Genomic DNA, 16,802 nt, shown 5'->3' with positions numbered 1-16,802 from the left:
CAGGCCTCCCCCACAGCCTCCAGCCCAGGCCTCCCCCATAGCCTCCAGCCCAGGCCTCCTCCACAGCCTCCAGCCCAGGCCTCCCCCACAGCCTCCAGCCCAGGCCTCCCCCATGGCCTCCAGCCCAGGCCTCCCCCATAGCCTCCAGCCCAGGCCTCCCCCACAGCCTCCAGCACAGGTTTCCCCCACAGCCTCCAGCCCAGGCCTTCCCCACAGCCTCCAGCCCAGGCCTTCCCCACAGCCTCCAGCTCAGGTTTCCCCCACAGCCTCCAGCCCAGGCCTTCCCCACAGCCTCCAGCCCAGGCCTTCCCCACAGCCTCCAGCTCAGGTTTCCCCCACAGCCTCCAGCCCAGGCCTTCCCCACAGCCTCCAGCACAGGTTTCCCCCACAGCCTCCAGCCCAGGCCTTCCCCACAGCCTCCAGCCCAGGCCTCCACCACAGCATCGACCACCTGCTCGTTGTGTCCATGAACACTTCAAAAGCAACATGTCAAAAAGGGGAAAATACCTCCCCTGTCAACCTGCATGCAGTTCTCAATTCTGTCACCTTGGTTGCTGGCTGTAGCCTCAGTTCAGGCACCTGCACTGGAAACCAGCGAGTCATCTCTCCCCTTGGTGCCTCTATAGACCTCCTCTGTGATGACCTTTTTTCCCAGCCCTCCTTACGTGACAAAGCTAACCTGGTCCCTCCAGGAATCCTCTGGCCTTGGCTGTGCTCGGCTCCCCTCTGCATCTCTGTGTGCCAATTTGGCATACAGTACATCATATTCTGGACTGGCTGTGAGTGCCTTCCAGGCAGGGAATGCCATAGCAATCATGGATCCTTGGTCACCTGCACACAGTAGGGCACTGTCAATGTTTGGAAAACAAATGAGTGGCTGAGCAGGGTCCCTTTGCAAGCAATGGCTTTAGCTATTTGGGTGACTGTTTTTCTTTATATTCTTCTGAATGTATTCAAATTCCTCACAGTAAGTGGCTACCAGATACTTTTAGAATTTTTTATGGCAAAATGTTTATAAATAAAATTTAGCATTTTAACCCTTTTTAAGTGTACAGTTCAGTGGCATGGCATAAAGTACATTTACGTTGTTGTATAATCATCACCAACATTGTCTCTAGAACTTTTTTCTTTCTTTTTTTTTTTTTTGAGACAGAGTCTTGCTCTGTCACCCAGGCTGGAGTGCAGTGGTGTGATCTCTGCCCACTGCAGCCTCGACCTCCTGGGCTCAAGAGATTCTGCTACCTCAGCCTCCTGAGTAGCTGCGGTCACAGGTATGCACCACCATACCAGGCTAATTTTTTGTATTTTTAGTAGAGATGAGGTCTTCTTGAGAGGTGACAACGTGCTAGCAGCCCTCGCTCGCTCTCGGCACCTCCTCTGCCTTGGCGTCCGCTCTGGCCGCGCTCCAGGAGCCCTTCAGCCCCCCGCTGCGCTATGAGGGCCCCTCTCTGGGGCTGGCCGAGGCCAGAGCAGGCTCCCTCTGCTCGCTGGGAAGTGTGAAGAGAGAGGCGCGGGCGGGAGCGGAGCTCGCAGCCAGCGCGGGTTCCACGTGAGCGCGGGTTCCACGTGAGCGCGGGTTCGGCAAGCCTCGCACTAGGCGCCGCAGGCCGGCACCTGCTAGGCTTGATCAGAGGCTGAATCCCGTGCGTGGACCGCCGTTCCCTCTTCGTGGGATCGTTGGCCACGATAGCAGATCTCCGTCTCTTTCTCGCTTCCCCTCTTTTCCTCTTGATTGTCTGGGACCAGCTCCCTCTGGGCTGCCTTAGTGCCCAGGCTAGGTGCCACAAAGTCCCGCTGCGAGTGCCAGTGAGAGGTGAAGCTGGCTGGGCTTCTGAGAGTTGGGGACTTGGAGAACTTTTCTAGCTGTCTCCTGTCTAGTTAAAGGTTTGTAAACGCACCAATCAGCACTCTGTGTCTAGCTAATGGGGTGGGGACTTGGAGAACTTTTCTGTCTAGCTAAAGGATTGTAAACACACCAATCAGCACTCTGTATCTAGCTAAAAGTTTGTAAATGCACCAATCAGCACTCTGTCAAGGTGGATCAATCAGCGCTCTGTAAAATGGACCAATCAGCTCTCTGTAAAATAGACCAATTAGCAGGATGTGGGTGGGGCCAGATAAGGGAATAAAAGCAGGCCTCCCTGGCCAGCAGCGGCAACCAGTTCGCGTACCATGCTGTGGAAGCTTTGTTCTTTCGCTCTTCACAATAAATCTTGCTGCTCCTCACTGTTTGGGTCCGCGCTGCTGTAACACTCACTGCCAAGGTCTGCAGCATCATTCCTGAAGTCAGGGAGACCGGGAACCCACCGGGAGGAACGAACAACTCCAGACGTGCTGCCTTTATGAATGCTCACCGCAAAGGTCTGCAGCTTCACTCCTGAAGTCAGCAAGACCACGAACCCACCGGAAGGAAGAAACTCCGGACACTTCCAAACATCCGAAGGAACAAACTCCGGACACACCATCTTTAAGAACTGTAGCACTCACCGCGAGGGTCCACGGCTTCATTCTTGAAGTCAGCGAGACCAAGAACCCACCAATTCTGGACACATTGGGATGTTGTCCAGGCTGCTCCTGAACTCCTGAGCTCAAGCAATCCTCCTGCCTTGGCCTTCCAAAGTGCTGGGACTACAGGCATGAGCCACTGCATTAGCCCTCTAGAACTTTTTCTTTATCCCAAAGTGAAATTCCATACCTTTTAAACAATACCTCTCCATTCTCCTTTTCCCCCAGTCCCTGGTAAGCACCATTCTGTTACCGGAAAGAGGTCCCAATGCAGACACCAAAAGAGGGTTCTTGGACCTTGCATAAAAATGAATTTGGGGCAAGTCTATAAAGTGAAAACAAGTTTATTGGTAAAGTAAAGGAATAAAGAATGGCTGCCTAAGGCCAAGCACAGTGGACTCACGCCTGTAATCCCAGCACTTTGGGAGGCTGAGGTGGGTGGATCACTTGAGGCCGGGAGTTCAAGACCCACCTGGCCAACATGGTGAAACCCTGTCTCTACTAAAAATACAAAAATTAGCTAGATGTAGCGGCACATGCCTGTAAAACCAGATACTCGGGAGGCTGAGGCAGGAGAATGGCTTGAACTCGGGAGGTGAAAGTTGCAGGGAGCCAAGATCACTCCACTGCATTTCAGCCTGGGTGACAGAGTGAGACTGTCTCAAAAAAAAAAAAAAAAAAAAGAATGGCTAGCTATTTTTATGGGTTTTTTTTTTATTATATGCTAAACAAGGGGTCGATTATTTATGAGTTTTCTAGGAAAGGGGTGGGCAATTCCCAGAACTGAGGGTTCCTCTCTGTCTTAGACCATATAGGGTAACTTCCTGACGTTGCTATGGCACCTGTAAACTGTCATGGTACTGGTGGGCATGTCTTTTAGCATGCTAATGCATTATAATTAGCATGTAATGAGCAGTGAGAGTGACCAGAGGTCACTCTTGTGGCCATCTTGGTTTTGGTGGGTTTTGGTCAGCCTCTTTACCACACCCTCTTTTATCAGCAAGGTCTTTATGACCTGAATCTTGTGCCGACCTCCTATCTTACCCTGTGACTTAATGCCTAACCTCCTGGGAATACAGCCTAGTATGTCTCGGTGTTATTTTACCCAGCCCCTATTCAAGATGGAATCATTATGGTTCAAATACCCCTGACAATTCTACTTCCTGTCTGTGTGAATTTGACTAAGATATCTCATATAAGTGGGATCGTGTAGTATTTGTCTTTTGTGACTGGCTTATCTCATTTAGCATGTCTCCAAGGTTCATCTGTGGCGTGGCATGTATCAGAATGTTCTTTGTTAAGGCTGAGCAATATAGTCCATTAAAAGTATGTACTACATTTTGCTTATTCATTCATCTGTTGGTAGACATTTATGTTGTTTCTACCTTTTGGCTATCGTGAATAATGCTGCTATGAACATTGGTGTGCAATTACCTATTCGAGTTCCTGCTTTCAATTCTTTTGGGAATATACTTAAAAGTGAAATTGCTGGATCATATGGTAAAAATTACTTTCAAATTTAGAAACATTTTAAATACTTTCAAAACGGTCATTTTGATTTAAACAAAAGGTCACCTTGAGGTGGCAGGTGACATGGAAATGCAGGATGAAATTTCAGCCTTTTGTTCTTGGGACTTGTTTGATGATCCTTGGTGACATGAAATGATTTGTTTTCAAGTGTGGTTTTGATTTTTTTTCTTACAGCATCAAGCTTCTAGCTGTGCAAGAACTGCTTGACAGAGAGGCCTTGGAAAAGGTAAATATTTTACTCTTCCTTCCACATTCACAAACCAAGAACAGAGGGCCACACATAAGAAAAATTCAACTCCCTGTCACCAGAGACAGCCCCTACTAAAAAGATGGTCAGTTATTTTGTATTCCTGACAGCGAATCATGCAGAATTTTAACCTCAGCCCCCTGCCTTGCTGACATTGTGTTCACGCCTACAAACTCGGCCGTGCCTGGCTCCCTCTGGGTTGTGTGCGGGTTGTGTGAAAGGCAGAGGCTGGCGTTGCAGGGGGCCATGCTCTGGAGGAGGCTTTCTGTGCTTTCAGCCATTAGGAGCCAGAGGCCTCACGCGTGCCAGAGTCTGTGCTGGCCGCCTCACTGCATTTCTGCTTGCTGTGTGTTATTATCTGGGTGTAGGGATGATAGAATTGAGACCCAGTAACTTGCCCAAGGCAAATGAACTAAGTAGAAGAGTGATGATTTGAATCCCAATAGTTCCATTTCCAAAACCAGTACTTCTCTATTCAGTAGTCAAGTTCATGAGTTTTTATCTCTTTTTAGGCTGCTACTGAGGATTGGGAAACTGCCTCCCTGCCCCCAAACTAACGTTTCAGTGTGCCCTGGAAGGGACCCCCAATGTGTCTCGGCTTTCTATGTTCAAGTCAAGCCTGGGGTTGGGGATTTTTTGCCAGTTGTGGGTTCACATTTGGCATGCGTCGTGGGGTGGGCTCCACAAAACAGGCTGGGTGGGCACCAAGGAAGCCAGGCCCCCCTACTTGCCCATCAGGGGCCTCCTAGCTGATACCAAGCTCTCAGACTCTGGGGAGTTCAGGACTCTTCCTGCATGTGTAGTCGCAGGTGATAATTACAATCTGTGATGCTAACATGAAGCAACAGCACCCAAACGATACTCATTTCTTTTTGGTTAGAGAGACAAGCACTTGAACTATATTCGTTTATTTTTGGAATTTAAAATATTTGAGGGGGCCAGGTGAGGTGGCTCTGCCTGTAGTCCCAGCACTTCGGGAGACTGGAGGGTTGCTTGAGCCCAGGAGTTTGAGGCCAGCCTGGGCAACATAGTGAGACCTCATGTCTTCAGAAAATCAAGAAATTAGCCAGGTGTGGTGGTGCACACCTGCGGTCCCAATTCCACGAGAGGCTGAGGCAGGAGGATCACTTGAGCCCAGGAGGCTGAGGCTACAGTGAGCCAAGATCATGCCACTGCACTCCAGCCTGGAAGTCAGAGCAAGAGACCCTGTCTTAAAAAATAAAATGTCTGAGGCCGGGCGTGGTGGCTCAAGCCTGTAATCCCAGCACTTTGGGAGGCCGAGGCGGGTGGATCACGAGGTCAGGAGATCGAGACCATCCTGGCTAACACGGTGAAACCCTGTCTCTACTAAAAATACAAAAAAAAATTAGCTGGGCGTGTTGGCGGGCGCCTGTAGTCCCAGCTACTCGGGAGGCTGAGGCAGGAGAATGGCGTGAACCTGGGAGGTGGAGCTTGCAGTGAGCCAAGATCGTGCCACTGCACTCCAGCCTGGGGGACGGAGCAAGACTCCGTCTCAAAATAAATAAATAAATAAATAAATAAATAAATAAATAAATAAATAAATAAAATAAAAATAAAATGTCTGGATTAGTAGTCAGTCTGCTGGTTGGCACCAAGACAAATAAAGTCTTTAAAATGAACACCAACCAGTGATATGAGGGGAGAATGGGGCCTGAGCACTGCTTTGGATTTGATGTCCCCTCAACCTCATTTCTGTCTTGGGTAAACCAAGGATAGAGCTGCTGCCTGACCTCAGAGAGGCAAAGCGAGAAGCAAATGAGTTAATGTAGCAAAAGGGCTTTCTAAATGCCAAAGCACTCTACTCATATTAATTCTTAATTACTTATATTAATTCTTAATATGCATTCAGCCATTAAAACATAGTGGGTCAGGCTATAAAAGGCATCACCGGGCCAAATGGCAACATTGGATGTGGATAGTAAATGAGATGAAGGTACTGTATTAACATTAACATTTCCTGAAGTTGATAATTGGCTTGTGATCATGTAAGAGAATGGCCTTGTTCTTAGGCAGCAGTTCCCAACCTTTTTGGCACCAGGGACCAGTTTCCTGGAAGAAAATTTTTCCACAGACCTGGGTTGGGGGGATGGTTTCAGGATGAAACTGTTCCACCTCAGATCATCATCAGGCATTAGATTCTCGTAAGGAGCACACAATCTGGGGACCCCTGTTCTTAGGAATTAACACAGGAGTATTTAGGAATAAAGGGGCATGGTTATAACTTATTCTCAAATGATTCAAGAAAAAGAAATAGTGATGTATATATATCAGACAGAGCCAGAGAGAGAAACATGAGAATAACTCATCAAGTAAATGAGGCAAAATACAAACAATTGATCCTTTTGTGTAAAGGGGTATGTGAGTTCTTGTATGTTCTTGAAACTTTTCTAGTATCCCCCCTCAAAAAATTGTCATCTTAGTATTCATCATGGTTATTTGTTTTATTTCTCAATTTAAAAAAACCATCAGATGGCTGGGTGCGGTGGCTCACGCCTATAATCCCAGCACTTTGGGAGGCCAAGGCAAGCAGATCATGAGGTCAGGAGTTCGAGACCAGCCTGGCCAGCATGGTGAAACCCCATCTCTACTAAAAATACAAAAAATTAGCTGGGCATGGTGGTGTGCGCCTGTAGTCCCAGCTACTCAGGAGGCTGAAGCAGGAGAATTGCTTGAACCTGGCAAGCGGAGGTTGCAGTGAGCCGAGATTACACCATGGCACTCCAGCCTGGGCAACACAGCGAGACTCTGTCTCAAAGTAAGTAAGTAAATAAATAAATAAATAAATAACCATCAGACAAAGCTAGCAAATGTGGAGCCTAGTGCTGGGGTATATCAGTATGATAAAAATGCAGGTGCCAAAAATAACAGTTATGGCTGGGCACAGCGGCTCACGCCTGTAATCCCAGCACTTTGGGAGGCTGAGGCAGATGGATCATTTGAGGTCAGCAGTTCGAGACCAGCCTGGCCAACATGGTGAAACCCCATCTCTACTAAAAATACAAATATTTATTTTTTGTATTTAGCCAGGCATGGTGGCGCATGCCTGTAATCCCAGCTACTCAGGAGGCTGAGGCAGGATAATCGCTTGAGCCTGGGAGGCAGAGGTTGTGGTGAGCCAAGATCGTGCCATTGCACTCCAGTCTGGGCGAGAGAGTAAGACCCTGCCTCAAAAAAAAAAAGAAAAAAGAAAATAACAGTTATGTCTTTTGAGCTGTGTGTACACCTGATTTAGAGAGGCTGCAGAGCCAACCCAATCCGTGAGTATTAACTACTTGCAAAACCTAACAGAGAAGTAGGGTCAGGGCTTACTGTGGCTGGTGGCAGAGCCAGTTGTGCTGCCCTGAGGATTTGATTTTGAAGCTGAGGCTGCGGTGGAGCAGGCCCTAAGCCCACCTTCCTAACTGGATTATCTTGGATTACTTACTTTCTCGTGCCTTAGTTTCCCAGTTTATAAAATAGAAACTATTCTAATTCTTAACTCACAGGTTTTAAGATGACTAATTAGATAGTTGATGTAAAGGACTTCAGCACTGTACCTGGCACTCAGTGATCTCCAACAGTTAGCTGCTGCCCGTGTTCTTTCCCCTTCCTCCTCCTCCTCCCCCACTCTGATTCTCTCTCCCCGAGTCTGCTGATGATTTTGTATTGTTCCCCTCATCTCAAAATATGACCAGTAAGAAGCTTTACAAGATGGTCTGAATATGCACAGGGGCCAGCAGGGAGCCAAATTCACTGAGTTTCCTCCTCCTCCCTTCTGTTCATTCATTCGTTCATTCCCTTATGCTACAGGCATTTGTTGAGCTTCCAGTGTGCCAGGCAAGTGGCAAACATTTCTTGAAAAGTTCAGAAGCAAACAGTCATCATGAGCTTGATAGCCAGTTACATTTTGAGTGACATATGATATATTACCTGGCATAGTGCTATTTTGTGCATCAAGATTGGTCCAGTTGAGGCCAGGTGCAGTGGCTCACACCTGTAATCTCAGCACTTTGGGAGGCCAAGGTGGGTGAATCACCTGAGGTCAGGAGTTCGAGACCAGTTTGACCAACATGGCGAAACTGTGTCTCTAATAAAAATACAAAAAAAAAAAAAATAATTAGCTGGATGTGGTGGCGGGTGCCTCCCAGCTACTCAGGAGGCTGAGGCAGGAGAATCTCTTAAACCCAGGAGGTAGAGGTTGCAGTGAGCCGAGATCGCGCCACTGCACTCCAGCCTGGGCGACAGAGTGAGACTCTCTCTCTCAAAAAAAAAGGATTGGTCCAGTTGATATGCTGGAATAAGATGAGTTCCTAAAGGGCCTTGTGACTTACAGATTCCCTTCCACCTGGACTGATTAAAGAGCCACCAAGAAACGTTATTTGTCAAATGTAGAGCTTTGCTGCTCGAAGTGTGGCCCACAGACCTGCAGCATTAGAAGCCTGTTAGAAACGCAGAATATCAGCTCCCTGAATTCAGACCCCCTGAATCAGAGCTACATTCTAAAAAGCCCCCGGGTGATTATGTGCTCGAAAGTTCAAGAACACTGCTGTAGAGTATCATTTATTATCACCGTCGCTATTATTAACTAGTCAGAAAGAATCTGAGTTGTCAATTTGACTTTTACGGCCAATTAAGCTCTTTTTTTTTTTTTTTTGGCACCAAAGGAAAAGAAGTAAACACCGTCATTCTATTTTTGAGAACCCAGTTTTTATTTTTAGTTCACCTGCGTCTTCCTTTCATTAAGAAAATAGTCTTAATTCAATAGATAGAGCCAGCAAAAAAGGGCTTAGTTAGACACACATTCTGCAAACGTCAAACCTCTTTTACTGTCATGCAGCTGAGCTTCAGGTGACAACCTGCCTTTGAGTTTTGTAATCACTGAACTCCCGACACCCTGCTGTGATAGAACTGGTGGCTTCTAGCCAGACAGTCCCAACAGTGGGGACCTGCACAGGCCTCCTCTTTTAAGATGGAAGCTATTCTAAAGGGGCCATTTCCTTCACAAGTACTGTAGATTAAATTTGAACAATAAAAGATTTAAATTATGTAAAACCTAATATAAAAAGCTAAAACGAAGTAGCAGTCTTTTAAGGTCTCATAGAAAATAAGTGCTTTCTCTTGCTAATATTAGGCCTTGTTATTAGGCTCTTAGTATTTTAACTTAAAATGACCAGCCATTTGCCTAAACATTACTTGGTTTTAGGTAGACAGCCTTCCCATTTTCAGACGTGCCAAGGTTTTCCTGTTTTCTGCAGAGCCCAGAGCCAGCTCTGAGTAGGTTCCCAATTGGCAGAGCTGAGTTCTCATCCTGGTGTGGCCTCTGCTGAGCTGCTCTGTCTGGCAGAGGATCCTCCCTGAAGGCCCCAGCCCCGTTCCTCGTCTGTGAAACTGCCCTCTGTGGTTCCTTCCCACTCTTCAATACCTGGGCTTCATTTTTCAGAGTTGATTTTTTTTTTTGGAGACGGAGTCTTGCCCTGTCGCCCAGGCTGGAGTGCAATGGTGTGATCTCGGCTCACTGCAACCTCCGCCTCCTGAGTTCAAGCGATTCTCCTGCCTCAGCCTCCTGAGTAGCTGGGATTATAGGTGTCTGCCATTATGCCCGGCTAATGTGTTTTTTGTTGTTTTTTTGAGATGGAGTCTTGCTCTGTTGCCCAAGCTAGTGTGCAGTAGTATGATCTCGGCTCACTGCAACCTCCACCTCCCAGATGCAAGCGATTCTCCTGCCTCAGCTTCCTGAGTAGCTGGGATTACAGGTGCCTGCCACCATGCCCAGCTAATTTTTTTGTATTTTTAGTAGAGGTGGGATTTCACCATTTGGCCAGGCTGGTCTTGATCTCCGGGCCTCAGGTCATCCACCCACCTTGGCCTCCCAAAGTGCTGGGATTACAGACATGAGCTACCGCGCCTGGCCACAGAGTTGATTCTTGATCACATTGTGAAGAGGGGGACGTTTTGCCCTTGTGTACTCAGTTTTCTAGTATTTTCTCCACTTCCTTGCTCCAGTGGCCCTTACTGTGCTTGGGGGCTTTCCTGTTTCACCTACCCTACTTACCATCAAATCACGTGTTCTGGGAAGAGGTGAATGGTGAACACAAGCCCGGTACATAGATACACAGAGACCCCCAAGACATAGATCAGTAGGGTTCTAGTTTTTGCCTCTTATTCTTTGTCTTCATTTAGGTGTAATAGATTGGGTAGGAGGTGGGGGACCCTTATGGGATCAGGCTTCTGAGTTTCTCTTCTCTCCTAACACTACACAGAGCCAGTTCCCAGACTAGTAAAAGTGACTTGTCACTTATTTTTAAAATGTTATAAACCATACAATTAACAATCTAAATTCTTCAACCAATTTCTTGTTTCGAAAAATGGTTAGAACCATGAGCAGATGATCTAAGATTTGTGAGTGTCAGTGCATGTGATACTGGTCTGAAAAAGTGTTTTGGATTTAGATGTGCTTTTTTTGTCAAACATCCATTAGGTCCCAAGAGCAAGAACTTGCTGTAAGAAGGATACATGTCATGCAGTTCTCTGTTGATTTGCTCTGAGAATGAGACACTTCTGTTTTTCTGAACTTAAGTCACAGGGACTTGTTTCCCAGGCTTTAAACACAGGCCCATCTAATGCCTTTAAATGTGGCATTTCATAAAAAGGAAATAAAAATATTGGTACAGCTTGATTTAGAAAGATCATTTTTCAATGACCCTTTCAAATGGCTTCCTGCAAAGCCACAAACAATAGTTTGGCCGGTCATTCCAGCTGGACCGTGGTAGGACCAGAGGGCGGACCACTGGCTGACCCAACCTGAGACCAGTGCCTGCCTGAGAAGCTGCCTGTGTGAGCTGGGCCCTCAGGAGACACAGGCCACCCACCTGGTGCCCTTGCCAGTGCTGCCCCTCCCAGGCCATGACTCTGTTATAATTACAAGTCCACTGAGTTCATGCTGTGAGGGCAGAGGTGGGGTTGAAGCCAGCCCTGCCATTTGCTAGCTGGGGGACCTATGAAGCCAGGTACTGGCTGGCCTCTGTTTCTTTTTAACATGGAGCTTCAGAATAATACCTATCCTATTAGGATATTCTTATGAGAACTAAGTGAGATCTGTGAAATAAAAGCCATTATGTATATCGTAAGCACCAAAGTGGCAGTAGCTGGTACTATCCCTTCTACTGCTAATTAGCTGCTGTGGTGGGCGTCATCATCATCACTGGAATCTCGTCCTTACTTCTCTCCGGAGAAGCCCAACTTGAGATCGATCTGTTGCCATTAAAAGATGTGAAAGAAGTTACATCCCCACTGCTCCTTTTGCCAAATTGTCTAGGAAAAGATGCCTGTCAGTCCTCCCTGCTGCTAGGTGTTTTTCTTAGAATTTCAGTTTTGGAGCCCAACTCTTATTCTAGTTTTCCTGAAGATGGAGCAGACCTCTAAGACGTCTTAGAGTGCTTTACATGTGTGACAGAGTATGTGCATTTCATCAGCAAGCTTGGGACTAGAAAAATTGAACTTGGGCCGGGCGTAGTGGCTCACGCCTGTAATCCCAGCACTTTGGGGGGCCAAGGCGGGTGGATCTCCTGAGGTCAGGAGTTCGAGACCAGCCTGGCCGATATGGTGAAACCCCATCTCTACCAAAAATAAAAAAATTAGCCGGGCGTGGTGGCATGCACCTGTAATTCCAGCTACTCGGGAGGCTGAGGCAGGAGAATTGCTTGATCCCGGGAGGCAGAGGTTGCAGTGAGCTGAGATCGCGCCATTGCACTACAGCCTGGGTGACAGAGCGAGACTCCATCTCAAAAAAAAAAAAAAAAAGAAAAGAAAAAGAAAAATTGAACTTGACAGATTAGTCAGGGAGTTTCCAGGCAAACCCTAGTGGTGGGCAACATTAGAATGATAGCTTCCTGGGAATTTTCAGAAGGAAAGAGGATGATAAGCCATTTTCACATAGATGTGTATGAATAACCTAAGGATGCAAAGTGCTTGTATCTATAATTGGTGAGGGTGTTTTCTGAATATACACACATGTACATCCATAAACACTATCTCTCTTATTATGTGCTTTTGGAGTGTTTTTCACTATGATTTGGACTTGCAGTTAATTTAGTTTCTGCAACAAGTGAGTGCTTGCTCTGTGCCAAAATTATGCTATTTACCAATGGGGATAAAGTTACAAAGACACATTTAATTATAAAGATACATTTGATTATAAAGATACATTTACATTTGCATGGCATAGAATCCCAGAATTTCAGAATCGAGGGAGACTTAAAACCATCTAATCCAACCCTGTCATTTTGTAGACAGGACACTGAAGCCAAGGGAGTTGAAGTGCCCCCTGCCCCAGGTCCACAGCAGGTGCGTTGGTAATCCAGGACCCATCCCAGCGGACTGGGCTCCATTTCCCAGCTCCTTTAAGTGCAACCAGCTGCCCATCTTCTATGATCTCATTTAATCTGAACATCAGCCTTAGCAGGCATACTGGACGATCCTATCTCTGCATTTCCCAGGAGTGGGAGCAGGTCCATAGGATCAGTCCTGGCCCAGGTGATGGGGAACCAATGCCCAGGTCTTCTCATAATGTGACTTGTAACAAAACAGACTTGCACAGTTGGTGTCAGCCTCCTCCAGCAGGAGAGGCAGATAATGTAGGATGGGGGATAGAGGACGCAGAAGGAGGTTCTGGGTTCCAGATGTGGACAATGTCAAAGGAGCCCCTAAAAGTGAAGGAACACACAGGGTGTGAGGGCTACCTAGAGACCATCCACCTAGCAGCTTATGGGAGCCATGAGGACATGTGAGAGGTTGGAGAACGTGGATTGGACACACCCTTCATTTGGGCTTGGTGTCCAAATGAATTGCATCAAGAATCTTAACTTATACAAATATATATACTTTAAGATACTTTTTTTTTTTTTGATACAGAGTCTCACTCTGTCCCCCAGGCTGAAGTGCAGTGGTGTGATCTCAGCTCATTGCACCCTCCACCTCCTGAGCTCAAGCGGTTTTACACCCTCAGCCTCCTGATAGCTGGGATTACAGGCTTGCACCACCACACCCAGCTAATTTTTTCTATTTTTAGTAGAGACTTGGTTTCGCTGCGTTGCCAAGGCTGGTCTCAAACTCCTGGCCTCAAGTAATCCACCCACCTCGGCCTCCCAAAGTGCTGGGATTACAGGCATGAGCCATCACCCCCGGCCAGATACTCTTTTTTTTTTAAAAAAAAACACTGTGTTCTTTCAAAAATACCAGAATGAGATTCTTCAGATCCCTTATTTTCCCCCACCCTTGCACACTTAGCCCTTCCTGTAGTCAGAGCTGAATTTGAATACCACCTTGAGTGATCAATATTCATGTATTTGTATAAATTTGCATTGGGTTGAGCCAGATCAGTGGCTAATCATGAGTAAACTCATTGTAATCACTTTCCTAGCTAAGTTTCTATCAGCAGGAAGATGGCAACTTCTCCTTGAGAGGGCTGGTGAGCAGAATTGGGGGTGGGTACCTTTGTGGAGCCCAGACTCCACTGTAGAGTCTAACTCAGGCTCACTGCAGCCACCACAGCTGCCACCAGCTCCACAAACTCAGTGCTCAGGGTCCACCCAGGACCTCCCTGCTGGAAAGTGGGCATTTTAGTTAATTATGGGCTAGGCTCTGTGGTTCATTAAACACACACACACATTTTCTCCTTTGAAAATCATCACAAGATACCAGGTATATTCAGAGGCTCTCACTACCTTTTTCTTTTTATGAAAAGATTTTCTTCTAAGTGAGCAAAAAATAGAGTCCCCAAACAGGACTTTTAAATTGTCTTTAGTTCCCTCAGCTATCAAAATAAGCAAATTAAACCATGAGGGTTCATCTTAAATGTATTGCATTAGCAAAGTTTTAAAGCATGATGTGTAATGGTGAAGTTGTGATGAAATCAGTGCCCCCGGCCACTGCTGGGGAAGGCAGGCGATGTGGTGCTGGCCTTTTCCAAGTTCTTGGGTAGTGCATTTCATTAGCATTCACAATGTCACCATCCTTTGACCTGTGATCCGGTTCCTGGGAGTGTACCTTGAGGAAATGATCCATAAAAATGGAGACACAATAAACATGCTATGGCATGCTTTATAATTATGAATAAGTGGGAGGCAGTTCAGTGCTGTGTAGGAAGGGAGAGGTTAAAAAAATCCATGGTAGATCTACCCAAGGGCCTAGTATATATCCATCAAAAATGATAAGATCTTTTAGCCTCATAGAAATGTGGTATAATATTTGCCATGAGGGAGAATAAGCCATTGTACCTACTGGGGTTACAACTATGTAAAACATCTATTTATTCTTTGAACCAGTGTGTATTGAGTACCTCCATTTGTCAGGGCTTGTTCTAGGCTGGAACATGCCTACAGCTGTGGACAAGACCTTTCCCTTTCCTATCTCCTGTAGCTCACATTGTAACTTAAGAGAAAAACCTTAGCAGTGACACAAATGTTTATTTAAATACAGTAGCAATAAGTGCTTAAAAAAAAAGGTTGTCAAGAGGGAGGTCCTCACCTGATGTTCTTATGATATCAAAAAAATATTTAAGGCCAGGCACAGTGGCTCACACCTGTAATCCCAACACTTTGGGAGGCTGAGGCAGGAGGATCACTTGAGCCCAGGAGTTGGAGACCAGCCTGGGCAACATAGTGAGACCTTGTCTCTACAAAAACAGTTTTTAAAAATTAGCTGAGCATGGTAGCACACACTTGTAGTCCCAGCTACTCAGGAGGCTGAAGTGGGAGGATCACTTGAGCCCGGGAGGCCAAGGCTGCAGTGAGCCATGATTGCACCACTGCCCTCCAGTCTGGGTGACAGAGCAAGACCCTGCCTCAAAAGAAAAAAAAAAATTAAAAATAATAATTACATAACTTTTTTTTCCATTTGCAGTTTTTAAAATCAATTTAATATTCCTGGACTGAACTTTTTAAGATCCACTTGGCAGCTGTGGCTGGAGGAGCAGGAGGAAGGGACTAGAGGGATGGAGGGGCACAGAGCTAGAAGGGTGGATGGTGCATGGAGATGGAGCCGCCCTGAGTGGCCCAGAATCCTGCACAGGAGGCCCTTCTAGATCAGAGCAACCTATGGCCAGTCTGCAGGTGAAATCTGGCCCACAGCTTGTTTTTATAAAGTTTTATTGGAACACAAATGTACCCATTCAACTTATTGTCTGTGGTTGCTTTTACACTGTAATGACAGGTTAAGTTGTTGTGACAGAGACGGTATAGCCCATAAAGTCCAAAATATATCTTATTTGGCCTTTTACAGAGTTAGAGTTTGCCAACTCTCGTTCTAGATCAGTGGTGCTTGGCTTATTGACCCCTTTAAATATCAGGTGAAAGCTTCACGCCCTCATCCCAGAAAGATGCATATATATACCTCTCCACACATAGAGGTACTCATTGAGTTTCCATATTCAGGAGGTCCCAGCGCTCTTGAAGCTTCTGCATGGAGCCCTCAGGTTCATACTTCTTGAAACTAGTGGAGGTAGGATTCATTTCTTTACCCCCAAAATGTTGAAATAGCTTCTCTCATCTACCAAATGAGATGAGCCTAGTGAGGAAATGAATCAACCCTTACCAGTGGGGTTTAGTGCCCAGTCAACAGGGGGGCCATTTATGTGGTTAGAGTCCAGTCAGATTTTAGACAATATCATGTCCCACTGGCACAGAAACAACATCCCATCCATTCTGTTTCTTTGGCTTATGGTTTGACCCCATATGGGTTATTCTAAAGGAATTATCTGGTTTATAGACATCTATGCTCCCATTCTTAATCCTCTTCTTTCTAGAGCCATTTCCTTCCTCTATAACTTCAGACAAATGTAGGTCTTCCTAAACCTCCAATTGTGCTGGCATTTGCCTTCCTGTCATTTTTGCCACTGTCCCATTTCTCTTCTTTCCTCTACTGGTAGGTTTCTTTTCTTTTCTTTTCTTTCTTCTTTCTTCTCAGATGGAGTCTTGCTCTTGTTCCCCAGTCTGGAGTGCAATGCTGCAATCTCGGCTCACCACAACCTCCGCCTCCCGGGTTCAAGCGATTCTTCTGCCTCAGCCTCCCAAGTAGCTGGGATTACAGGCATGCAACACCTTGCCCGGCTAATTTTGTATTTTTAGTAGAGATGGAGTTTCTCCATGGTGGTCAGGCTGGTCTTGAACTCCCAACCTCAGGTGATCCACCTGCCTTGGCCTCCCAGAGTGCTGGGACTACAGGCATGAGCCACTGTGCCTGGCCCTCTACTGGTAGTTTTCTTAAAGGTAAATTATCCTATGCAGCCAGCCTTCATCCCTCCTCGACTCCTTAACTCTTAGGAACCTGGCCGCTGTCCCAGTTCATCTAACAAATCATAGCTCACCTTCCCCAACTTCTAACCTAACCCAAAGCATTTTAGTTTTCAAAAGTTTTTTGCTTTCTAGTATTAAAAAGTATTATGAAATAATTTTATGTAGAATTTAAAATTACATATATGCAATGATTTTTTTGGTAATTTCTGTACAGTTATTTGATTTTTATA

General features: G+C 46.2%; 1 protein-coding gene across 2 annotated transcripts in view; it reads left to right on the top strand.

Moving 5' to 3' along the window:
- The window catches only part of EEPD1 (endonuclease/exonuclease/phosphatase family domain containing 1), a 144,159-nt gene that overhangs the window by 80,382 nt on the left and 46,975 nt on the right, over nt 1-16,802 (top strand). For both annotated transcript variants that reach the window (XM_063608980.1, XM_055293421.2), the window contains exon 3: nt 4,210-4,261. In XM_063608980.1, the coding sequence (XP_063465050.1) occupies nt 4,210-4,261 (52 nt within the window). The remainder of the gene's footprint in view (nt 1-4,209; nt 4,262-16,802) is intronic.

This window comes from Symphalangus syndactylus, chromosome 9 (assembly GCF_028878055.3).
Source record: "Symphalangus syndactylus isolate Jambi chromosome 9, NHGRI_mSymSyn1-v2.1_pri, whole genome shotgun sequence".
NCBI lineage: Eukaryota > Metazoa > Chordata > Mammalia > Primates > Hylobatidae > Symphalangus > Symphalangus syndactylus.
The sequence above is the reverse complement of the archived record's forward strand: the minus strand, read 5'-3'. Positions and strand labels throughout refer to the sequence as shown.